The following is a 27,706-nucleotide window of genomic DNA, read 5'->3' as shown; positions in this document are numbered from 1 at the left end:
CAGAATCAGGACTACAAAGTCATCATCTTCACCCCATGTTGTAGCATTTCTGTTTAGATATCTTCCTTGATGCCAATGCCACTAACCACAGAGCATCACTGGTCACCATATAGTATTATGAGGATTATATTAATCCATTTGTCATGGCCTTCTCAATCACTAGGCCAAACTGAATATGTATAGGATATGCTGAATCAATGCCTCTTAAGTTTCCATCACCATCAACCAGGCATCAAGTGAGTGACCTTCTTGTGGAAGAAAGAAGCAGCATCCATTCACCCGGGGTAAATGCAGTATTTGTAAGGAGATGAGGGGGTTGTGTGTGTGTGAATATATATATATATATATATACATACACACACACACTGTAAATCACACGTACATACAGATGCATTCTCATACTGTACACCTAGCCTCAATACGTCATGCGGTGCAAGATACAACTCTGCCGCCGGGTATTTTTGTGGCCGAAAATGCATCTTAGTCGCAACTGTGCTGATTAATTTGATATGACACTTGTATATTGTGTGTGACTGAGTCTGTATACAGAGCAGAACGGAACTTGTATTGGAAAAAGCTGCGGCTGCTACATTGTAGAACTTTGTCTACATATTCAGAGTCTCAGTTGCATACATATTTACAAGTGTCATAAACTTATTACTAGCAGCAACAGTGACACTTACAGAGTATGAAAAAGAGGAGGAGCATCTAGAACAATATCATAAGTAAGTGATTATGGTAAAGATTGCAAAGCGCAATGATACTGAATTTGACAACATTTTATCTTTACTAAAGATTTTTATTAGCAATATTTAAGTAAAAATTTACATGCTGTTGTATATATTTTAAAATTGCTTTACCTAAAAAATTGTTAGTGGTAATTTCAGAGGTTGCACACAAATGCATACTACAAATGTGGGCAAACACACAACCTCCATCTCTCTCCCTATTTAGAAATAAGTTATACTGTACTATGTCTTTCACATGGATTGGCTTGAAACTGCTTCCTTTTTTCAACTATGGGAAGGCTTTATAGATTCCTTAACCGCAGAACATAAACACCAAATATAAAACTGCTTCCGATACACATCTTGGTTTGAGAAAGGTATTTTGTTGGAGGACTCGCCAATTGCTTTGTTACCCTCAACCTAAATTATGCTCTGTATTCTATGAATGGCCCATGGGTTGGAGGGGGAACTGCATACTTTATATTGACCTATAGTATTTGCCTATTGTTATTTCAAAATGGTTTCTGTGGTTCCTTTTTGAATTGTTGCTTCCCTCAAAGTATTTTTGTACCTATTATACTTTTGATTTTTGCACTATCATGTGATATGCCATATACATACCTCCCATCATGACCCTGTCCAGGAAGGACAGAATGCTCTGCTCCTGGATTTCCCTCTTAATTTACGATTGCCTTCACCTGTGGTGGTGATACACCTTTCTTATCCATTAACCTGTTCAATACAGGTGCCGGCAATCATACATTAAGAGAAAAGTCCAGGAGCAGAGCATTGTGTCCCTCTTGGAGAGGGTCATGTTGGGAGGTATGCTCATACTGTATGCTCTGATGAATAAAGGAACCTTAAAAAAGTTGAATGCACTGTATGTCTCTCTGTACTCAGGTGTATTCCCCTTCCCACTAGGAAATTCACCTACCCACGGTACTCATTATTCCTGTGGTCTGTGTTAGGTAACTTCTAGGTAATTAATGGATTCAATAATCATATATTAAGGTGTATACATAATAACAATTAATGTCTATACATGTACACCTTTTCAGTTTTCACACATTTGGCAACAATAACATCAGCTGACAGAAAGCAATACAGTACATAGTTACATGATAAGTATTACCATATTAATGAGTCTGTTATATATGTGTTTAATATTAAATAATTCTCATGTTATTTTAATGCTACAGTGGATGTTATTGTAAGTATTACATATTTAAAGCAAAGTCTAATTTCCATAGCTCATGTTAGGATTGGGTACAGAATCACTATGATTAAAAACAGCTTGTTTTAGCAGGCTGGCCTATGCATACACAGTAAAAGGTTTGCCTACAGTATACCTTCGTGACCAGTCCACTCAGGGCTAAGTGACTTGGCTGGTTTGAGGGCAATCTGACCCGTTACAGATGGTGGAAACAAATTACCAAGTAATTGGTCTGGCGCTGATTATGATCTAGTTCTGCTAAAAGCAGCAAATGAAAAAGGGATAGTTAGTCCCAATGCAAATGAATATTAAAACCGAAACAAATTAGCACTAATAAACTGGATATGTTTAAAATGACATACATTTATTACACATTCCACACAATTGATTGTTGCAACAAATATCTAAAAATATGATAATAAGGGCATATGAAAGCACTGCTTATATTTGATTGATTAAAATCATAAACATATGAGCTGGGACTTGTAGGAGCTGGGACTCTTAGGAGTGCAGCCACAGTCCTGGGAAATAAAGATGGTGCGAAGATTATATTACCAGCTGTATTGGAAGATGCGAGACCTCTGATGGCTTGATTATGGACTCCACTTTGTCCTAGTGAAAGCTCCTGCCCACCGCAAATGTCCACTTGGTCGCAATATTCCCTGTTTGGACTTCTAGGCTTATCTGCAATTGTAAAGATGAATCCAATAGTATGCCCAGCTCTCCACCAACGCGTTTCACTGCGTGCCACAGCTTTTTCAAGGTGATGTGGTTCAGTGCCATAAAGCCCTTTTTATAGCAGTGGTGATTGCCCATTGTTTACAGGTGGTCCTTACTACCAACACTTTAAAATTACATCAAATGAAAACATATCCAGTTCCATAAAAATAGTGACAGACATAGTATGTTTAATAAGAAAGAGCAATATATACAGCGCTTATAAACTGGATATGGAAAAAACAATTATGTTTTATTATATAGAATGTGTTGCAACAATTAGAAGTCGGGCAAAGATGGTTTATATATACTCCATACCTTGATAAAGCTGTTGATACAGTGAAACGCATTGGTTAAGAGAAGTTGGGCACTACAGACTCCACTACCTTATACTTGGAACAAGCCTAGAAGTCCATTATACAAGCCAAAACGGGGATTCGGCAGACATCCACTAAAAGCACAGGAGACCAAGCTTCAAATAGGACTGGGTTGCTGCTCGGAACAAAGCAAAGGTCTGTCCTCAAGATTACTGTGGACTTTATCTGCCAGCATTGGAAATTGCCCCCAGGACTGTGGCATAAATTCCTTGGAGTATATATAAACCATCTTTGCCCGACTTCTTGTATGGTAATATACCAAACTAATTGCTGTGCTTGCCCTATCTTTTAATCTATTTTTATATATACTTAATGTACATCTATGAATTGATTTTTAAATTAATTGTTGCAACACATTCTATATAATAAAACATAATAGTTTTTTCCATATTCAGTTTATAAGCGCTGTATATATTGCTCTTTCTTGTTACTCTCAGGGGCTAACTACCCCTTTTTAACAGCAGCTCTAACGGGAAGCATCTCGCCTTAAAAAGCGCCGAACTTATTACCTTGGTAATTTCTCCTTTATAGTATGTTTAATACATCATAGGGATTGTGATAATCTTTACATTTCAGCTTAAATTTACATTAAAACATAGACATCGATTTCTGGTCACATGACCACCAAACCCCACTTCCTGTATAAGGAACACAGGTTCGGAGTGGTCATACGGTCACGTGACCCAGCATCACTGGTCACGTGATCGCAGGGCCGGTCACATGATCGTGAATTAGTTGATGGGTAATATCTATTCAGAGGTCACATGTCCAGGTTTCTCCAATCAGAATCAGTTTATTGCCAAGAATATCAGTACAAAAATACACAATACACAAGGAACTGGTTTCCGATAGCTACAGCTCCCAACAACATATGGGAAACCAATTGCTTGTGTATTGTGTATTACAATAGTAGGAACATCCTTTACTAGGAACATCCTATGCTTCTCACGCCTCTATTTAATATTAAACCCCGATCATGTGACCGAGTCAGGTGACCCTTTTACTCCAATTGGCTTCTCATGATAAGGCTTACTACAATCCCATACATTATAGCAGCCTATATCTATGTATATATACCTTACATAGCCAATCTTTTATCAATCCTATCTCCTTTATGTACTAGATTTATAAACATATATACACAGAGACAGACGAAAATGAACAAGAGTAAATATGCAGTAAAAAACGTATGGATGTGCTAAATTTAGCACATCTACGATCAAGTCTGAATTACCCCCATGTGTTAAAGAAAGAGACAAAGACAAAAAGCAGAAGCATCCGAGGACAAATGCATTATTTATTTATTTATTACCAGTTATTTATATAGCGTACACATATTCTGCAGCGCTTTCCAGAGAGAATATTTGGCCATTCACATCAGTCACTGCCCCAGTGTAGTTTACAATCTATATTCCCTATGCATGCACACACTTTCACGCTAGGGTTAATTTTGTTGGCATACAGTTAACCTACAAGTATATTTTTGGATTGTGGGAGGAAACCAGAGTACACAGAGGAAATCCACGCAAGCACAGGGTGACTATACAAACTCTGCACAGTTAGGGCTATGGCGGGAATTGAACACATGACCTCAGTGCTGTGAGGCAGTAATGCTAGCAATTACACCATACGTACAAATACAGTCATGTAAAACAGCTCTAAATATGTCCAAAGATTTTTTGGTCATTAATGTTAATAACATTATAACGGGGGAAACATGTTTTACATAAAAGATGCCCATTAAAGAATCTGTGGTTAATTCAGACTATACTGTAACAATTAAAACTATTTCCAAATACGGTTAGAAAACTTTTCTTGGGATGCAACCAAAACTCTGAACCATTCTCCCAGCATCTGCCACATCAAGCGCTACTATAACCTCTCACACTGCCCTCACCCATCTGTTCCAGTTTCAATCAATAGAAAATTCTCTCATCCCTCCACATCTGCTGCCCAACTCTGCAAATCCGTACACTGGGGGTCATTCCGGGTTGATCGTAGCTGTGTTAAATTTAGCACAGCTACGATCAGGCACTCAGACATGCGGAGGGACGCCCAGCACAGGGCTAGTCCACCCTGCTTGTCAGTGCCGCCCCCCCCCCCCCCCCCCCCCCCGCAGAAATGCAAAAGCATTGGACAGCGGCAATGCTTTTGCAGGAGTTACTCCCAGCCAGCGCAGCTCCTGCGGCTGGCCAGGAGAACCTCTTCGCTGCCCCGGCATTGGCCGGACCGTGTCCACGAAATGGAGGTTTAACGCCACCGTCCATCTCCCTCCCGCCCAGCGACCTGCCTCAGAGGCGATCGCTAGGCAATGATGGCTGGCATGCGCCGTTCCGACCCGATCGCTGCACTGCGATAAACTGCAGCGTGCGATCGGGTCAGAATGACCCCCACTGTCTACCGGGTTGGGTAGGGGAGTCCTACAGTCCTGATGCCAATGGTCAGAATACCGACAGCGGCATCCCAACGGTCACTGCTAACTTCAAGAATATTTTCATTGTTACAGTTTTTCAACAGTCTAACGTAGCATGTTTCCTTTTTTGCCTTTACTTATAATAGCACACTGGACTGTTATATATATATATATATATATATATATATACTGTATATGCCTTTCTGCAGTGTTTTATGAGTGACCATGTTGATGGATATTCACATTTTGGCCATGCCCCCCGGAGATGACAGGATGCCAGCGCTGCGGCGCATACAATGACATCAGAGTGTCTTCTGCATTGTGGCGTGGGGGAGCACACGTGGATCACTATTTAAGGTATGTAAACTTTATGAATGATGTCTTGATAAAAATGTTTGGACCCTGAAACGTTGACACATGCCATTAGTGTCAGAATGCTTTTTCCAACTGAGATTCCATCCACTCACTTTTGTCATATCTATAGCGCTCTCTCTCTCTCGCTCTATATATATATAGATATATATATATATATAAAACCATTTTATAAAAAAAAAAGTGATTCTAAGATTGTAGTGAACAACTAAAATTCTTGGTTTAGTCATAAAATAGTTAATGTGTGAACACAGATTATGATAGACACAAACTGATTAAATGATGCAGCTTCCCCGTTTTCAATTTTGTTGAATTTGGACAGTACTGTATATAATTATGTAGTTAGACAAATCTATTTCTCTATTGGGTGTTATTATTATAAACCCAAAATCTATCTTTCTCAGGGTACACTCAAGAGAGCAACTTTTGTAATTTGTAGCAATATGAAACACAAACTTACCTACTACTGGGTAAATGAAAAGAACAAAAATAATATTCATTTTGTTAATAAGACAGTTTTTCTCGCAAATTAGGCTGCAAAATGAGCATGAAGCCAGCAGTTTATTGCTGTACCAGAAGAACAGCACTGAACCATAACGGATAAAAATGAGTTGTGCTTGGTTGCAGAAAAAGCACTACAGGAAATGATTTAGATATCTTCTTTGATTTTTTTTTGTTTTTTTAAACAAATGTAATTAGCCACAAAGGCCAGGTACACAATGTTCCATTTGGTTCTTCTTCCTAACTTGTGAAACCATAGTAAAAATGCACTGTTATTCATAGTTGCCGACTTCCTGGCTGCTCTCTACGGGAGAGAGCAACAAGGTCGGCTCAGCAGGAAGGCGGGGTGGAGGTATGATGTATTGAAGGGGACGTAGCTAGGGCGAGCCCATGTAAATGGAGCTGCACATGGTTCGCGGCGGCCATGATGACATCATCGTGGCCATGCCCCCTGCCCTATAATGCTGAGATTAAAGGCATTATACAGCAGGGGACATGGCTACGGTGATGCTATTCTGCGAGAATCACATAATTGGCTGCGGGGACCGCCCACTTCACTAGCAAAGTGGGCAGCTGGGTCCAGGTGCGCAGCAATAATCGGGAGACTTGCCTATTCTTCTGGGGGGCCAGGAGCGCCACCCAAATTTGGGAGCCTCCATGGCCATCCCGGGACAGTGGAAAAGTTATCTGACTTGCACTACCACACCACTGTCTTTTTATTAGTGCCGGCTCATGTTGCTGAGCGGTCAGTCAGTGTTGTCACTCTGTTCTGCCTCATGGGTAGAACTGCCAGACAGAGAGTCTGTAGTACATGGTGAAGGGGTCAGGCAGTGGTCAAGTTGCTTGAAGTGCACAGTTCCCAATGGGTGCCGATCAGTCCTGCTTGGCTGCGGCTCTGTAGTGGCCTGGGTAGCAGCAGCAGTAGAGAACAGGGAAGGGCCGGTGCAGCTGTGCCATTTATTCTATGCTGTGGAATGGCAACGCAGCATGGACCAGACTAACTGACAGGGGGTAACCGACAGGACAAACGTTAACACTTGTTTCATTGAGCTTTAAGCTGGTGGCATGTGAAAAATAAAAAAGTTTGTTTGGCTGCTAAATTGGTCACTAGGGTCAATCCATATCAAATGGTCCAGAATTACATGAATTGGTTATTTGACCATTTTTTATTTTTTTTGTGTGATGACCCCAGTAAGTTAGTAGTCAGAAACCACCATTACTTTATTTTTATTTACCTTTATATGATGATGACAGACATTTTTGTATAATGGCATACTTAATTTTTCACTGTTGCAGACGTTTGGGGTAAATTCAATAGCTCAGAAAAGTCATAGAAACTGGGGAAAAAACACATTATTTTCAGCACATTTCAAGCTACATTTTTGGCATATAACTACCGTAAATACTCGAGTATAAGTCGACCCGAATATAAGCCGAGGCACCTAATTTTACCACAAAAACCTGGGAAAACTTATTGACTCGAGTATAAGCCTAGGGTGGGAAATGCAGCTCTAGCCGTACACAGCCCTCATACTGCCAGATATGCCCCCACAGTGCCAGATATGACCACATACTGCCAGATATGCCCCACAGTGCCTGATGTGCCAGATATGCCCTTATGCTGCCAGATATGCCCCACAGTGCTAGATCTGCCAGATATGCCCCACAGTGCCAGATATGCCCTCATACTGCCAGATATGCCCCACAGTGCCAGATATGCCCTTATACTGCCAGATATGCCCCCACAGTGCCAGATATGCCCTCATGCTGCCAGATATGCCCCACAGTGCCAGATGTGCCCTCATGCTGCCAGATACGCCCCACAGTGCCAGATGTCCCAGATATGCCCTCATGCTGCCAGATATGCCCAACAGTGCCAGATGTGCCAGATATGCCCCCACAGTGCCAGATATGCCCCACAGTGCCTGATGTGCCAGATATGCCCTCATGCTGCCAGATATGCCTTCATGCTGCCCGATATGCCCCCTCATAGTGCCAGATATGCCCCCTCATAGTGCCAGATAAGTCCCCTCAGTGCCACATATGTCGTCGTCCCCCAAGTGCCAAATATGCTCCCCCAGTGCCTGTTACTTACTCTCCGTCGCTCCCGCGCTGTCTTCTGAAGGAGGGACACGGAGCGCACAGTGCGCGCCTCTCCTGTGTCCCTCCTGCATCTTCGGCGGCCGTGGCGGGTCTATTAAAGGGAGTGCCGGTTCGTGAGCCAATCAGAGCTCACGAACGGGTACTTCCTTTAATAGACCCGCCGCTGCAGCCGGAGATGCAGGAGGGACACAGGTGAGGCGCGCGCTGTGCGCTCCGTGTCCCTCCTTCACACTGCTCTCCCTGTCACACTGCTCTCCCTGCACTGACTCGAGTATAAGCCGAGGTGGCTTTTTCAGCACAAAAAAAAGTGCTGAAAAAGTCGGCTTATACTCGAGTATATACGGTATATCCATACCTCACTTCCTTATAACTGAAATTTAAGGCCCAAAAAATTGTCAGATTTATTTATTTTTTAAATCTATTTTTATAGATTGTATTTCAGTGGGAAGGAATATAATTTCAGAGCTGTAATTTTGTTTAGGAATAGTTATATACTCAAAGATTTGCCAAACAAATTTTGAGTTACTGTATCTAACTTGTCTACTTTTTTTATTAGAGTACTTAGAAATTGCTAGTTTTAAATTTTTTTCACCTAAAAATTTCAAGTTGACAGCATACACAGTACTGTATGGGAGGGGGATAAAAAAATGGGAGCTTAATATTCAGTTTTTTGATATTCCATTATATATATATATATATATATATATATATATAGGTATTTAATTAAACAGTACTAGAAAGCATAAAAAGTGGGTGCTAGAATTTATTTAAACCTATTATAATCCCTAAAGCTTCAGGGGGCTAAGCCATTCAGTCCACATTTTCCATACTAGTGCAATTTAATTTCCACTTTGAAAGCTGTTTTGCATATTTGTTTTTGCACTCTCTAAAACAGGGTGTAGTACTGGTGACCGGCGGTCTCCTGACCGCCGGTCACCTTACCGACGCCGGGATCCCGGCAGCATACCGACGCTGGGATCCCGGCGGGGAGGGGCGAGTGCAGCAAGCCCCTTGCGGGCTCGGTGGCGACCTGCGGTCGCAACGGGTTCTATTCCCACTCTATGGGTGTCGTGGACACCCACGAGTGGAAATAGTCCCTGTTGGTCGGCATGCCGACCATCGGGATAGTGAGCCGTCGGGCTCACGGAGGAGGTCATGTGACTGTCGGTCAGCTGACCGGCGGTCACATGAATACCACCCCCTCTAACAAGGGCAGACATGTGCTCCCTTGGGCATTGATATTCCTTTCTTTGTCAAGAGCTGCTTTCCCACTTATTACTTTGTGGGGAGCAGGCGGAATGGACTACTATTGGTAATGTGGTACCAGGCGCCACATTTCCAGTCCATTAACAATATGAAGAAGCAGTAACTGGCAGCTCCAGAGCACGTAGCAGTGAGGAGGTACTGTACCTCACTGAAAATAAATACATAGAATAAGTGACATCACTCATTCAGTGTCTTAAACTCCCTGTAATGCTCTAGCTGATTGAATATGCTCATCTAGTAGCAGCCTGGACTTGTTTTAAACTACAGATCTGTAAATTATTACAAAAAAATTCAATGTATGTTGTGGAAAGAGAAACATGACAAACAGGGTGGCAAATAATGTATGTAGACAGGTTTACAGTAATGCTGTCCGGCTGTAAATGTAAACGAAGAGATACAGTGGGTAATCTTAATGGTAGGAGAATAAATATCTCACAATAGACCAAATACAATTTAAATCATTATATAGTACATTCAAGAAGCAGCTAAACAATAGTTTGCTGTGAAGCTCTGCAAATTATGGATTACTGCACATGCATATTTCCTCTATACTAAAACAAAAAGGAAAAAAAAAGAAAAGAAAAAGAAAATAAATTATTGTTTTTGTACAGAAACAAAAAAAAATTTCAATAGTTTTTGTGTAAATGTCTGAGCAAGCAATGTCATTCTCATGGTTACAATATTCATGTAATTATGCAGCAACCAATTGTTGCAGCTACAGTAGAAAGCTTCACACTGCTCACAGAGCATAATGTTTGCTGATTTTTAACTATAAACCTCCAGAATACTTTGCTTTAAGATAATACATTTAAACATAGCACAATATAAGCAGAAAAAGACAAAACAAAGGGAAAAAGCAGAGTTTCTATGAGAGTTCCCAAATGCTTGATTTCCAAACAAAGTAAGGTGGTGGGAGGCTTATGGACAATTAGGGGACCCCCTCCCTATGTGTACAACTTAGTATGACTCATGTTCTGATGGTCTCACATGACTGAACAGGTGCCTTGGCCATACAGTCAGGTTGCTGCTTTCAACTATACCTAGGATTGCCATAATATCCCTTTAATATGGGACACCTCTGATTTACACAAGTTTTGAGGCTGGTTAAAACCAGGTGAAATGCACGCTTGAATTTAGCAAGGCACAGAACTTGTGTAAATCATAGGTATTCCGGATTAAAGAATACTATGGCAAGCTCTACTGGGATAAGAGGTCTAGCTGAAAAGTCAGAGTGGAACCGACCGAACTCCAGAGCCTCAAAGGAGGCCACAGTCTTTCCTAGTAGACAGGTGCAGTTACCTGACGAGGTCGACGAACCAATCCGCTCCTGAATAGACTGCACCATGTCTGCTGGGAGAAACAGTCTCTGAAGAGATGCGTCCAGAACCAGTCCTAAAAATAGTAGTTGTAAAGAAACAGTGAGGAGGCTGTGAGGAGAACTCTATCTTGTAGCCTCATGAAACCACGTTTTGAACCCAGGCATCCTGACAGGTGTCCTTGAAACCAAACAGACATGCTCCCACTGTGGGAGCCCCTGGGTTGGATGGAAGCCCATCATGCCATGGGTTTGTCTGCAGGCTTAGGGTCTTGACAGCAGGTGGTGTAGGAGGCAGTGGCAGCTTCCACCAGTACAGAAACAAAAATAATGTGACACTTATTCTCCAAATTTAAGCCCCTAAACAGCAACTCCCTGTGAAGTAAACTCACAGCATCCGTGTAGGAGAAGTTCAAGTTTGTGAAGTTCAAGTTGGAGAGATGAGCAGGGAAGCACCATGGTGGTCTGTCTGTCAGCGTAGCTATACAGCAGCAACCACACAGGATCCGCAGCCTGATAAGCAACTGGCATCTGCCATGAGGGACACCAGCGCTCACATGAACTGGAAGTCTGGAACCGCAGATGAGAGACAGCCAGGACACTCAGCTCCGTCCCCTCCATTCCTATCATCTGCTGCGCACGGGAGATCCAAAAGTGCTCCATTGTAAAAAGACATGGCTATTATCTGTGCATTCGGCTGCGGTGCGCTACTGCCTATAGCGCTCAACGCAGGAAGTTCAAAACTGGTCAGCACGCCATGCTGCAGTAACAGTGCACACCGTGCACACATGGAGACATGGAGGTCAGGCCGGCAAGAACACCTGTATAGCTAGCAGGAACACACAAAACCCACAATGCTCTTATACTCACCGCTGCCATGCCCTTCCGGTTGTGTGGTAGCCGTGGGGACCCGAACGCAAGCCACGTGCAGCTGCGGCGGGTCACCTCCTGATACTGAGGTCCCGGTGGCTAGAGACCTAGACATGCATTGCAAGCGATGGCGGTATATCCCTCCGGGTGACTCCCTTGGTTCAGGCAGACAGGGGCAGTGCTCTCTGACTGTCCTTAATGATTTTCATCTTAAAATTAACTAAACTAAAGTCCTCTTGCAGGAGACTAAGCCCAGGGTACCGGCTCCCTCGTGCACATTTCTAAGACTGATGTCTGGGCAGGGCATAGAGGGGGGAGCCTGTCACACCTATGTGCACAGTGAGCCTGTCCCATCTATCATCATTTATACCCATTGTAAGAAGACTCCAGTGTCCCCCATGAGATGAAGGAGAAACAAAAACATAGTAGTACATAAGATTTTAACACTGTATTTTAATTCATGCTAGAAAATGATGTCCAACATTGCAAAACAGCACACAGAACAAGGGAATCTGACACTATGGCCACAATTAAAGGGGTTGTCCACTTGCAGCAAATAACCAGTTTCACTAGAAAACATTGTTAGTGCTACAGACACCCATTCAAATACATTTAATATCTTTTGGAATATTTTGTTTCTTAATACAACAAATAAATATATTTTGTGCCATTAAGAACAGTTTCATGTGATTGCTGTGTGACAAATTGTTTTGCTCCATTTTAGCAACATTTTTGACGTCCAAAATCTTCCATCAGTAACCATAGCTACACAGTTTTAGTCCAATGAACTACGTATCTCTCCTTAGCAGAAGAGATCAAATAAATCTACTGTGGTTTTCTATTTCTGATAACGTACATGACTTGAAAAACACAGGAGTATTTGAAAGTAGATTTGTGCAGGTGTCAACATCTAGTGTCACGTCTATTCCGAAAGCAGAAATGAAAGTACATAGAAAAGAAGCCAGGAAATAATCTGGTCTCACGTATATAGAAAAGCAAGAAATGGGCCCGCAAGCCATCAGGAAAAAAAAAAACAGAAAACATAACAGTCATTTACAAACATTAAAAACTGGCGGTGCAGAGCAAATGCCCTTTCCATTCTTGTTTTGTGATATTATCCACCAAATTCTGCAAATGTATAAACTTTATTCCAGAAAAGGCATGGATTAAGATGGTATGGGTTGCCAAGATTAGCAGCAAACCTTATGATTGAAGGAGAGAGTATTGAACATAAGGCTGTGTCACACTGGCTTGAAACCCTGATCACACCACAGGCTGGACCTGGGTTAGTGGCAGATCTTACCTCTGCCAGTGCTTGGAGATTACATCATCTCCAATTGCCGGTGAGCCGGCTCTTCATAGGGTTTTAAAAAGACCCGGTTTGGTTGACACTGCAGCTTTATCTGGGTCAGATTCCCTGGTCAAGGACCCTTTTCCACTGAACTGCGATTCAGGTAGACATGGCAATACTCGGGATATTGCAGCAGTGGAAAAGGGGTATAATGTGCCTGATTATACAGACATTAGAAACAATTAGATTATGTTTAGCAGGAAGAGAACAAAATAACTTCAAGAGTGAAGGATGCTCATTTAAAAGCCTAGTAGAAATGTTTTCTATTGTCGATTATCGCAGAGATAGAATTTTTTTTTTATCCTGATTAACTTAAATAAGTTTGCGGTGACAGATGATAGATACTCAGCTCCCTGGGGAAGATCACTGACAGGGATAGGAGATCTCTTACTGCTTTACCATACAGCCCTGGAAGCCTATATGCAGGATTAAAATGTTTTATTTAAAAGCTGAAGCGCTTTTCTTGTAGTGGTCCTCTGTTATCATTATAGCAATGGAGTTAGAAGGACACTTGGCACTACTTCTATTGTTACTGGCACTACAGAGAGCCAGCAATAGCGATCACCCGCCAGGGATCTGTTAACTTGGGAGAATCCTTCATGTTTTACCAACTAGCAACTTTTTCAGACAAATAATAAACGGTTATAAATAAGGGTGTTTCAGGAGTGAAAGTGCACTGGATTTCACTGCATATTCTCCTTATCAACTTCCCAAGCTACTCTACTGCACACAGAGTTGTCACAAGATGATAAAGGGCCTGATACAGAGTTCTACGCAAACCTGATGTTGACAGGCTGCACATTCGCACATCTCTGTCTTCAGTGCCCCCAAGCCATAACATGATTGACATGCTGTGGTTGTTTAGGGGCAGGACGTGGGTGGTAATGGGGACAGTTTCACACAATGGGGGTGTATCGCTCATGCTTTGAAGGTGTGTAAGGCCAGGGTCTGCGTTATTAAAAGCAGATATCCTGGCCCCAGCAGAGGAGTTTCTGTGGTCTGTAAGCCAATGGCGGCAATCATCGTGATTGATGGTCGCGATGATGATCCAATGTTGTGTCTTCAAATACAGCACTCAGATCTGGGATGCTGGCGTATTTTTCTTCAGACACTTCCTGCGGTATTAGCATAATTTTCCCAGCAGTGTTGGAAATAGCGTCCTCCTCTGAATCAGGCCCGTTGTCATATAAAAAAAAGGACATTTGGAAATAAAATAGTGAAAAAAATGGTGTGGCTTGATAATATTAATCAATTATAATGTAACAATGGTAATAATAGGAGAGCTTATACAGTATGTTTAATACACAAAGCAAAAACCAGTACACAAGCATACTGATTTTGAAATGATCTAATGAATCAGGAAGAGTAAAATGACGTGCACCTACAGTAGCTAGATTCCAGTACAAAACACTGTTAAGATTACACATGTATTCTCATAACAAAATGAAATGACTCTTCCCTTAGGGTTCCCACCTATCCGGTATATGTCTAAAATCCGGACTGTAAGAAATCTCAGACGGAGAGCGTCTGGAAACCACTTAGCAGCTTCTAACCTTGCGAGGTCAGCTCCTGCTTTTCTTCTCTACTGTGGGGCTTGTTTCTTCTGGCAGCTACTTCCATACTGTAGTGAGAGATGCTGCTTTACTATTACTTATCTTGAAACCTGTTAAAATCTAGCACTGTGAGCTGGAAACTTTGTTTCTTCCTTCACATGATTTACAATCCTGATGTAACCCTGTCTGATCCCTTCACTGAAGAACTGTTCCTAGGTTAAGGGGTGAAGGGCATATAGCTTGATATAGGTTCCACAAAGCTTTTCCTGTAATTGTTAGGATGACCACCTCTTAACTCTTGGAATAATATAACTGTGTTTAGAGATACTTATATAAAAGTATCTGTTCTTTATATACAGTAGGTCTACTGTTATCTCTATTGACATAAACCAAACAAGGGACTGATTTAATGATTATTTAAACACCTCCAACCATCCCACTTTTGACAGGTCTGTCAATCTTTTCAGGCACTGTCCCTCCTTCCCACAAGGTCATGCCCCTTTTCTGGGCATGTGCCTTTGGGATGTATATTAGTTACACAGTACTACTTCCTGCAGGGAAGCCTTTGAAGGTACACATGGCACTGCAGATTTTAACAATTAAGACATCTATGGCTGGTGTTTAATTGTGTAGACAGTTAAGTAGTGCCTAAAAACTACACTAGTATCTGGCACATAAGGCGAGCGGAGGTATGTAATTATAATCTGATGGCAAGAAACCAGTGACGTGCGGTGAGGTCAATGGCTGGGGAGGCACTGGCTTCTCCAGTACAGGGGTTGATGTGCCTGGTGCGGGGCAGCACACGCACTGGTGGCTATACAGTCACTATGTTATAGTAGTACGCAGGAGTCACGCATCGTCTGCTAGGAGCTCAACATTCTATTCCGGCTGCCAGTCCCCATTCCCTGAGTACATGTACTGAGGCTTTCCTTATAGGTGCTCTAGATGTGATGGTATGTGACCCTTTATGTGTGGTATGGGCCATACACTTATTGGTGACTCCAGGGTAGTTTCATTGTGCGTACTGTGCAGCGCCTGGTGATAGGCAGGCGCTGCTGAGGATGCTACCTGAGAGGAGGAGAGTGCTGGCTGTCGCTGCTCAATGCACTCCCAGCTTACCACCGTCGCCGCCTCCAGGTCCGATGTTGCTAACTATCTGCACTTTGCTCTCCGGCCTCCCCGGCGCTGCCAGCTGCGGGTAATGGAGAGCACCGGGCACCTCTGCACAATGTACTCCCAGCTTACCACCACCGCTGCCTCCATGTCCGGTGCCGCTGATTATCTGCACTTTGCTCTCTGGCCTCCCCGGCGCTGCCAGCTGCGGTAACGTAGAGCACTGGGCGTGGGCGGATCCTGTCAGGAAGGCAGCGGCTCACATCACCACCAGCAGGACAGGAGTCAGGGGGAATGCAGAAAGGGGAGCCTAGTTCCGCCACCTCGTATCTGTGATTGGACCTGCGGATCCAGCACTGGATCCGCTGTCCAATCACATGTGCCTCGCTGGCAGGAACATGCTTTGATGTGGGCTAAACGCTCATCCCTTACAATGAGGCACATGTTTAAGTGCCGCTTTCACTGCTTTTTTCAATGGGCTTTTACAGCCCAGTGTTTGGCCCCGCCCACCCGCTCTATCTTCGTTACCGTTGTCAACTGGAGGCACTTGCTATCAGTGCGTACCAAACTTATTTTATGTCTTGAAATGATTAGAATACTATAAAGAAGATACTTATGACACAGAATATGAATAGTCACTTGTAGAATGATCAGCAGATTACCTCTACAAGTGACTATTCCACACCGGAAACCGTTACTAATGCTGGGAGCTAAGGACGGCTGACGCGGATATACATCTGACCGCCGGCTGGGATTTCCCTCACTGAGGACGTGGCCAAAAAACTGACGGCATAAGCGGTCAACCAAGTGTCCATATACAAGTGGCTCCAGCATAGTTCGGCAATACCAGACACAGTGGCTAAACACAGGTGAGCAGGGAGCTAAGGACAACAGGTGGGACTCCACACATCTAAACCGTCGGCGAGTCTCCTTTAGTGGAGACGCGGGCAGACAGCTGACGGCTGGAGTCCCCGGTGCACACGTCCGTATACAAGCGGCTCCAGTTCACTACACCCTGGGACATTCAGATACAACTGATAAAGAACGGGTGAGAGACTGTCATCAATTACTGCTGTGCGTAGTGGAAATATACATCAATACTGTCCGGATAAACTAAATTGGGACGTTAGTCTGTTTTTTTTATGCTAATTAAGCAAATATTGGAACTATGAGACTTTGTTTCTGAATACCCACGTGTGGTTTTTCTTAAGAGACTGTGTTCTAATTATTAGATCAGTTTTATAGAGCTGATTGATAGCATTTCATTTAATTTAATACACTGCATTGCAGGTTATTATATGAGATCTTCTCAATATAGTACTAAGGTACATTTTAATAAAGTGTATGTTTGGGAGATATCCATGTGCACAAGTGTATACAACGTATAGTTAAGAATTTAAGTGAGCTCACTGAAAAGTTGTATGTAGGCTTTTATTGATTTTTTATGCATAGGTAATATTGAAATAAATAATAGATAATTATAATAACGAGTGATTTAATTTATACATGCACCTTGGACTAATTTAGCGCAATACAGTCATTTTTTCTATTTAGTCTTGCATTTGGAACAGTTGAGTGGTGATCTCTCAGCTTCATTTTTTAGCTGTATGAACACAGATACAGCTGGACTGTTGTTTGCAGCTTGAATTGGAACTAAAGTAACGACTAAATATATTAGTATTTTGTTGAACAATTAGCGCCTAAACTGTTTTTAGCTTTGTCTATAATATATTTTATGCCGCATAGGAGTTACCAAAATGTTGGTGAAAATATAAATTAGTGCTTGATAGAGAATGCAGGCTCAATGCAGGTACAATATTCAAAAGGTGTTCTTTGTGTGCACACTTCTGCTACAAATTTCCACTTTCTCATCAAACATCCTTCCCTTAGTATTTTAGCCATTTATACCAAGCTCAAGATCTGTGTTAAATAAGAGTGTTGGAAATACTGTATGCAGACTGTTGAGACCTAGCACAGTTAGAAGCACACATATTATGCAGGTTCTTATAGTATAGGGTATTTCTTCTAATTACTCACTTTTTAGCATATATTGCTTATATGTTGGCATGCTTCATGGTTCGCTGAAACTGAGATTTTGAAATAGCTAATACATTATCATTACTCAAATAATTAGTCTTGGGAGCCATAGATTTTTTTGTAATTAGCTATCTCTAAGCAAGTGCCAATATACTCATCTAATTACCAAGAGAGGCAGCTGGATGTAAAAATGCTTTAAACATTCATTGCCTTGGTGATTTGGGTACAGTCTGTGTGCATATTATGTCATTTAATGAAAAACTAAGAGAGCTTTCAATTGGGAATTCTTTACAAACAATAAAGTCGTTTTTATTTTTTTCCTCCCCAAAATGTACTACATGATGCATAGTAATTCAGATTAAAGTGATTCCAGTATTATTTTCAGCTCCTGCTCTCATATTATTTATCTATAATATATATATATATATATATTGTGACAAGGATCACATACACAGGGACTCAGGTGAACACTATCTGTGTTTATTTTGCACAGCAGGTCAGCACATAGCAAGTTACATCCATATGCAGTCGATATTACAGGCAGTAGCATACAGGCACTTTCAAAGGTGCTGCTGATCACACACCTGGGATTCTGCTACTGCTTCCAAAACCAGGTCTGGATCCTCCACATTACTATCACATGGAAAAATTCTGTCTCTGCCACAATATATATATATATATATATATATATATATGTGGAGTCAAATCCCCATAGGAGGGGGAAAAGAAAAAGAAACCAGATACATTTAAGGTGCACTCATCCAACTACTGAATCATTAATACAATTATTATTATGACACATATATATCCCCAATGGTAGTATCAAGTAAGGGCTTAAATGCTCAGTAACCTTAATTACTATAGAGGTTTATTTAATTGTGTATTTATACGGGACTCAATTGTCCTTTATTGAAAATAGAGCGAAATATTAAAATTCATAGAATAAAGAATAAATAGAGGGTGACAGAAAGTAAACTAATGTGAATAAAGATTTAAAAACAAAGCTAATGTGTTTCTCCCTTCATATATTTTATTGTGTTTATTACAGTTGTGCACTTACACACATATATTTGCGCAGCACTGTAACGGTGCTATACTTATATGAGACCTGCAGTTTTTGTATTCATTTGAGCCTACTATGCTGTGATAGAGGGAGATATGTTGTCTTGCTAGACAGTTACAAACTGTTACATCAATTGTAACCAGGTTTTAAGTAAGAATATGCAACACAAGATCTCCACTCCTGCCCCTAAGGCTGTGAATATGGTTACTTGTTTCTAATATTATGAATTAAGGAGTGAAACAAGGTTGCTGAATATGTAACTTATGCCTAAAACTCTAGGATGTCATATGGTGCAGGAAATGCTGATATAATATTGTGTTAGAGGGGACTAATAGGGATAAACCAGGATGGGTAATTCCACTGACCTTTATTCACAGCTAACTATTGCAATTATAGTAATCTCTGACATCAGTTACTATTGTTACTGATGCTCAGATACATGTACAAGGTAAATGGATTACACTATATCCCATGTGATGTTAATACCATAGTGTTCCACACTGTTCATGTAAGTTGGTATTACGTATATATTTAAACAGCGGTCATTACTGGTACTCTGCAAAATTAAATTACGTCCATGCGGGGCATGTTAATAACATTTAAGTATTAGAAGTCACAATCAGATATGTTATAAATTATACATGTCCCAGAGGATCATGCCCCAATTTGCCAGCAGACTGCAGTGTACATACAATGACATTAAATATCCACTATATACAGGGACAATCCAGTGTCTGGCATTGACACCTGTGGTCTCACTTATTTATTATTGATGTCAGCTCTCTCACAGCAAACAAATTTCAGGTATATGAATATGTTTTCAAACTGATCTCTAGCCCCTAAGATCTCTATTATCTATTAATAGTGTCAGCTATCCCACAGCATATAAATGGAGCTTAGGTATATAAATATGTTTTCAGACTCCTCTCTACTATGTGCAGGTTTGGCTTCTATTACCACACTATAGGTCTCATAAGTATACTGTATATCATTAGCACAACATTAAACATGAATACTAAAACGGGAGCACATAGCTAAAGCCTATGCGCATTTCACTCCTAATGAGCTTCCTCAGGGCACTATAGTAGCGTGTGGTAATAGAAGCCAAACCTGCACATAGTAGAGAGGAGTACCAGTAATGACCGCTGTTTAAATATATACGTAATACCAACTTACATGAACAGTGTGGAACACTATGGTATTAACATCACATGGGATATAGTGTAATCCATTTACCTTGTACATGTATCTGAGCATCAGTAACAATAGTAACTGATGTCAGAGATTACTATAATTGCAATAGTTAGCTGTGAATAAAGGTCAGTGGAATTACCCATCCTGGTTTATCCCTATTAGTCCCCTCTAACACAATATTATATCAGCATTTCCTGCACCATATGACATCCTAGAGTTTTAGGCATAAGTTACATATTCAGCAACCTTGTTTCACTCCTTAATTCATAATATCAGAAACAAGTAACCATATTCACAGCCTTAGGGGCAGGAGTGGAGATCTTGTGTTGCATATTCTTACTTAAATAAAACCTGGTTACAATTGATGTAACAGTTTGTAACTGTCTAGCAAGACAACATATCTCCCTCTATCACAGCATAGTAGGCTCAAATGAATACAAAAACTGCAGGTCTCATATAAGTATAGCACCGTTACAGTGCTGCGCAAATATATGTGTGTAAGTGCACAACTGTAATAAACACAATAAAATATATGAAGGGAGAAACACATTAGCTTTGTTTTTAAATCTTTATTCACATTAGTTTACTTTCTGTCACCCTCTATTTATTCTTTATTCTATGAATTTTAATATTTCGCTCTATTTTCAATAAAGGACAATTGAGTCCCGTATAAATACACAATTAAATAAACCTCTATAGTAATTAAGGTTACTGAGCATTTAAGCCCTTACTTGATACTACCATTGGGGATATATATGTGTCATAATAATAATTGTATTAATGATTCAGTAGTTGGATGAGTGCACCTTAAATGTATCTGGTTTCTTTTTCTTTTCCCCCTCCTATGGGGATTTGACTCCATATCCTCGTTTAAACCAGTTGGTAGCACCTTTATGAGCCTTTGAACCTTGCATGCGTGCATGTGAATCCCTATAGTAGGGTTTAATGAGAAATAATTATAGGCACTCCAACAGATTCACAACATAAAACATAAATCTCGGTGCGGGTTACTCTCCAGACCTGGTTAAAGGCTTTGCCTGACCAGTACTGGAACTTTTGTATATATATATATGTATATACACACACATACACACAATATATACAGGTGAAACTCAGAAAATTAGAATATCGTGCAAAAGTTCATTTATTTCAGTGATTCAACTTAAAAGGTGAAACTAATATACAGCATTACAGGTTGAGTATCCCATATCCAAATATTCCGAAATACGGAATATCCTGAAATACGGCATTTTTTGAAGTGAGACTGAGATAGTGAGACCTTTGTTTTCTGTAGCTCAATGTACAGAGACTTTGTTTAATACACAACAGAAGTAAAAACATTCTATTAAATGACCTTCAGGCTGTGTGTATAAGGTGTATATGAAACATAAATGAATTGTGTGGATGTAAACAAACTTTATTTAATGCACAAAGTTATTAAATATATTGGCTAAAATTACTGTCAGGCTGTGTGTATAAGGTGTATATGAAACATAAATGCATTCTGTGCTTAGACCTAGGTCCTATCACCATGATATCTCATTATGGTATGCAACTATTCCAAAATACGGAAAAATCCGATATCCAAAATACCCCTGGTCCCAAGCATTTTGGATAAGGGATACTCAACTTGTATATAGACTCATTATATGCAAAGTGAGATATGTCAAGCCTTTATTTGTTATAATTTTGATGATTGTGGTTTACAGTTTAAGATGACCCCAAATCCAAAATCTCAGAAAATTAGAATATTACATAAAATCAATAAAAAAAAAGATTTTAAATACAAAAATGTTGGCCCTCTGAAAAGTATAATCATGCATATGTACTCAATACTTGGGCCCCTTTTGCATGAATTACTGTCTCAATGCGGCGTGGCATAGATTCTATGAGCCTGTGGCACTGCTGAGGTGTTATGGAAGACCAGGATGCTTCAATAGTGGCCTTCAGCTCTTCTGCATTGTTAGAGTTAAGGTGTTAGGGTTAAGGTGTGGAGGGAGTGCAGGGCCGGTTTTCCCATTATGCCAACTACGCAAGCGCATACAGCGCCAGCCAACAGAAGGCGCTAGTTGGTTGCACTCAGGCAGCGGTTGCAGCCTGCATGGAATACAGCAGATCAGAATGGTGAAAGCGGGGGCTGTGTAATGGGGGGAGCACTTATTAACTGGGCTTAGCGCACCCTAACTGCGCACATGCCAGAGGCCTGACATCACCCACGGACCTAGCGCCTGCCTAACATAGGGGCCAGATGGGTGACCTGGGCCTAATGCCCAGGGTCACCTTATTCCCTAATGGGCCACAGTTTGAACTAGGGCCTAATGCCCTCTATTGCAGGCACAGGCCTAATGCCTGATATTGTCCCCAGGCCTAATGCCCACTTACTGCGCATACAGGCCCGTTTCCTGACTGTCCCCATGAGCCTAATTCCCGGTCCCTGGTGGTCTAGGGAGGAGGAGTGGGTGACAAGCGCCCTCACTGAGGGCCTACCTGACCATTGGGAGAGACACCAGGGGGGGAGCTTTGTTAGCTCTTTCCCTTTCCACCCTGTTGGCCTCTCCGGTCCTCAGCTTCTGTCTTCTGCTGCTGGCCCATCCTGATCAGCAGCGTCGATTCCTCTTTTATTCATCAAGACACCGGCGCCTATCTACTTTCTTCCTCCCGTCATTTTCTGGCCTCTGGAGCTCTTCGCCGCTCTTCTACGCGGCCTCCTTTCTTCTCCTGGTCCCGGCTGCATCTGACATCACTCGCCGGGGGCGGTGCCTATGACGCAGCGAGCACTGATTGGCTCACCGCGGCCGCCTGTGATTGGCCTGTGCTCCACAAGCCATGATTGGCTCGCGGAGGGCGCCGGATTTGAAATGCTGCGGGTGGCGCTTCCAATTGGCTGCTGAATTGGTGCCAAGTTTGAAGGGCCGCTACCACTTCCGCGCCGCTGCACGCCGCCGTACTTTGGCAGGCGCTGGGGACAAACACACCACCCCAGCGCTGGCCACCGCCGCACATTGCAGGGGACGCAGATCCCCTGCACTCCGCTGCTGCAGCTCCATGCGCCCTGCAATACAGGGCACATCTCCACACATTCAACCGCAGGCACAGCTCACAGAGCAGTGTCCTAATATGGCAGTGGCGCTGTCACACGAAAGAGGGTGTGGGGCCAGGATGGCACCGCCGGGCGGCGCCGCCTCCTCAGCATGCACCCCCGGTGTGTGCCATCCTGGCCAATGCGTAGATACGCCCCTGATAATATATTAGTTTCACCTTTTCACCTTTTAAGTTGAATTACTGAAATAAATGAACTTTTGCATGATATTCTAATTTTCTGAGTTTCACCTGTACATGCTCATATATTTATCTAGAGATATGTACAGATTATACGCATGGAGTACACATACACACTCAGTGGTCACTTTCAGCTGATCTTCAGTAATCTTTCACATCTCATATTCATTCTCGCTTTTGGGCATTGTTCAGCTATTTTACCCAGGAAGTACAGGGGTGTGAGATGTCACTTCCTCTCACCTGCTGCATAGCAGAGCAGCTGTGAATGGATGCCATGTGAAAATCTAATCAGAGCAGAGAGTGCATGGGGGCACCTCAACAGGTCAGGAAGATCTGGACATGCCCCCAGCATCACAAGCAACAGGGAGGTGGCACACGTTCATACTCTTTTTTGGTGTGGGTGCTATAGTCCAAACTTCCCCTTCCCAATTATTGGAACATATTATAATCAACATATTTAATTCACTATAAAATCTTCGCAAGCGTAATGAACAGAAGATTTCGGAGTTATAGCCACTGCCGATACACACTCAGGGGTTGATTATGGGATGCTTGTAAAGTGGCTGTAGTGGCAACTACGGAAGGCTCATTTAGTAGCTTATGCTAATGTGAGTATCTAACTAATGTGGGGGTTCATGCATGTGCAAGTGGAAACCCATGCGCTTGTGGATGAGAGAACACATAGTAATACTGTAGCTGAGCCTCAGCTGCTTAGAGTGTTGCAGCCTGGCAGTAGCTTGTAGTGTGCTTCACCAGTGTAAACCCATAAGCTGTCAGCGTGTTGGCAGTCGCATAAGCACCAGTTCAGAAAGTGGTCAGGGACAGGTGTAAAACCTAACAAACATTTTAATGCAATGATGATTCCTAATGAAAATAAAGCAACTCATATTCAGTCATAGTAGCACAAACAGAGACAATGATTTTAGTTTTGATAAAGAATTTATGTGAACAAAATCAGATGAGAGAAAAGAGTGGGGGGGAGGGATGGCAGGGGGGGGAAGGGGAGGCAGGAAAGGGTTTAAGAAAGAGAAGGGAGGAGAAAGCAAAACATGAAAGAAATAGAAGTGAAGGTTGAGTTATAGACTATAGGGGGCATCGCTATAATGAGGAGGGTTGTATGAGCAGTAAAGTGACCCACAGAACAAGGCTGTTTGCTGCCCCAATGGCACCAGTTTACACCTTGTGGGATAACTGAAGATGACATGTTCTCAGGATGCCCGGTGTCCATCTGCGTCCTCCCCATGGTTGTTCTGTGACACTGTATCATGACTTATACTGAGAGCAAGGGGTGTGGGTGTTGGCCAATGCACCTCTGGGTCCTGCTATGGAACTGTGGGTGGCAAAGGTGTCGAGGAGACAGGATACTTAGGTGTTACTTGCACAATCTCCCTGAAATCATTTTTAAAAAGTTGGCAAGCATGTCTCACTCTGAACATAATAAAAAGATACATCTAAACAAGATCAAAAGTTAAAATCAATCTCTACTCAGTTTGGGACTTTTTGAATAAGCGAGAAACGCATTCAGCTGCACATTAATATTAAATGCAGCTTGAGGGTAGACAAGCAAGGCTTGAGGCAAGGTTTGCTCAAACAAACAACTATATAGTGTTCTACAAGTCGCACATATATTAGGCTTGGAGTGTTTCCTAAAACAATACTTTACCATTCTGTTTGTAAAACGATCTGTAAAGCAGCTTTTTAACATTTGCTGTACTATGTAATTCAATGTTTACTTGAAGAATGGTACAAAGAGGAATGTCAAGCTGCATTTTAAAGACAACTAGCACAACAAAAAGAAACTTTGTGGTATGGAAATAATGGACATGATGACAGCTTGGGCCTTTTATGATTACATTGTACACATAAATATCACAATGAAGGCACCATACAGTATCATTTCAATTCTTACAGATACTAGATATGAAATAAAAGTCCTGTCATCATAGCCATTGTTCCATACCACAACATTTTTTTTAGTTGCAAAACAAATTGGAAAGATAATTTGGGATAGAGCTACATAGTGTGTGTGTGTGTGTGTGTGTGTGTGTGTGTGTGTGTGTGTGTGTGTGTGTGTGTGTGTGTGTGTGTGTGTGTTGAACTTCCATATCCTCTGTAGTTCTGATCATGCGTGTAGCCCAACTATTTTGGGTGTATTAGTGAGTATATGCACTGGATGTAGTTATCTGACCGGTCACTATACCTCCCTCTACATCCCGATGTCTGACAACCCTGACAGTCGGCATGCTGACTAAAAGGGACTATTCCCACTCACCCATGACACCCATAGAGTGGAAATAGAACCTGTGGCTAGCCCGCAAGGGGCTACCTTGCGCCCCCCCGCCGGCATTCTGCGGCCGGGATTCCGGTGTCGAGATGCTGAACACCGGGATCCCGGCACCGGTAAAACATGCCTAACCCTATATGCACACGGTACTGTATGTCCCTGTTTGTGCTAAATATAAAAATAGTCATAATTGTCAACTTTTACAGTTCCCCACAGATAGAATCCAGGAGGGGTCTAACATGGGTTAAGTGCAGAACACCATGAGTGGAGCTTGTTGCAGCGATTGCATCATGTGGCTCCACTGTTCAAAGCTGATTTCTGGAGTGATTAATTTACTGAGGAAGATGGTGGAATGAGGGAGGCTGCTCTACTCTCTCTAGAGTCTTGGAGGGAACCCTGAACTTTGAGAGTATCCCAGACTTACTGTACTGGGACAGATGGTATGTATGACTGTAGTATAATGGAGAGCAGAGTTTAAACATTACTGAAAACAACATTAACTTTTAAAGTATTTATGTATAATATTAGGACAAAAATATATAGAGGCATACTTGATGGTATTGTACGAACATAGGTGGTTATTCAGCACGACTGCAGATTCTGCTTTGCTGGGGGCTGCTCATAGCAGGGCATGGCCGCCCAGCATGCCGACTCCCGCCCTGCAGCTATAATCACAAGCAGATTATGATGTGAGCATTATCGGATTGCAGTTGCAGCAATTGCAGGTGTGCCCCTGCAGCCGCAGCTAGGCTGCGTACGCAGGTGGTCTACCGCCATTTTTTCAACTGGAGCGGCTGTGTGTGACGTCACGCAGCCACCCGAAAATGCCGCAAACCCGCCCCCATTTTTTCCACACCGCCCTTGCAACGGTCCGTTGCTGCCCCCACCCTGCGAACGCCTCTAACTCTCAATCGGGTAGAATTGTTCGCAGACAAAGTAATGTGATCATATTGGCTGGGCCATGCACACGCAGGATGGGACCTGTAACCCCCTTAGACCCAGACAAGCACAGTGTTAACAATGTTTTGCTCTTTTTTCAGTAATAATTAATATAATTATGCCTTCCATTGTTTTAGCCCACTGGACGATAACAAATTACCCAGATTAAATGTTTGTCCCTAATGCACAATAGTGTTATACTGTGTTGTGTTCCTGTAGCAAATCCTTCCCCTATGCACTGATCACATTTTTACTCATGTGGTAAAATTAAGCCTATTATCAAATGTATTGCTTCAGGATTCACATTGGCAGTCATAAAGGCAATTAAAATCTTTATACACACATACAGAAGGGTTTTAGTGACACTGGTAGACTATAATTAAGACATTTTGGGTAAAAACCTGGGGCCCAGTATTGTAAACTTTCCCAGATGTTAGAGTTGTTTCCACAGGTGGAGGACTTCGACCGGAAGTGACGGGACGCAGCACACGAGGGGATCCCGGTTACCATAGCAACAGATGCCAAGGAGGGTTTAAAGAACGGGGTAGTAGGTGCACTCGGCCATCCTGAGGAAGCCTGCTTAGACAGGCGAAACTAGTTGATAGCAGAGGCACTAACAACTGTCTGCCGGCAGACACCCGTATTTTCTTGGACCTGTGGCATTGAAGTAAGTTACTCCTGACAAAGAACGTTGTACTATATCAGGTGATGCTTATGTCACAGTAAGACTGAACATCGTGTGAAACGGAGCCATTTGGCCTGGCTTGATACGGTTTTTTTCTGGATATACAGGAACTATATAGATTTTTTCCCCCAGCAAAATCCTTTTTTCCAGAAAGGAACTAAGAGTATACATGGTGATTGTGGCTGTGGACTTTGAGTGAGTTAACCGCTAAACAAGCGTATCACTGATTTTTCTTTTTATATATATTTTTTATAAAAAACTTTTATATGTTTTATGTTGGTCTGTTTTGTTACAGTATACCGGTATTAGGATTCACTAATATAAGATTTTAGT

At 42.1% G+C, this 27,706-nt stretch overlaps 1 protein-coding gene across 5 annotated transcripts in view; it reads right to left on the bottom strand.

Annotated features, from left to right (window-relative positions):
• The window catches only part of IMMP2L (inner mitochondrial membrane peptidase subunit 2), a 1,700,471-nt gene that overhangs the window by 1,212,781 nt on the left and 459,984 nt on the right, over positions 1 to 27,706 (bottom strand). Inside the window, exon 4 of one of the 5 annotated variants that reach the window (XM_063927292.1) lies at positions 2,364 to 2,625. The exons of the other annotated variants lie outside the window; for them this stretch is intronic. Within the exon in view, the coding sequence (XP_063783362.1) occupies positions 2,622 to 2,625 (4 nt within the window). The 3' untranslated portion in view covers positions 2,364 to 2,621. Of the gene's footprint in view, positions 1 to 2,363; positions 2,626 to 27,706 lie in introns of those variants that run through there. 5 annotated transcript variants of the gene reach the window in all.

This window comes from Pseudophryne corroboree, chromosome 6, assembly GCF_028390025.1.
Source record: "Pseudophryne corroboree isolate aPseCor3 chromosome 6, aPseCor3.hap2, whole genome shotgun sequence".
Classification (NCBI taxonomy): domain Eukaryota; kingdom Metazoa; phylum Chordata; class Amphibia; order Anura; family Myobatrachidae; genus Pseudophryne; species Pseudophryne corroboree.
This window is presented reverse-complemented; position numbering and strand designations above follow the sequence as displayed.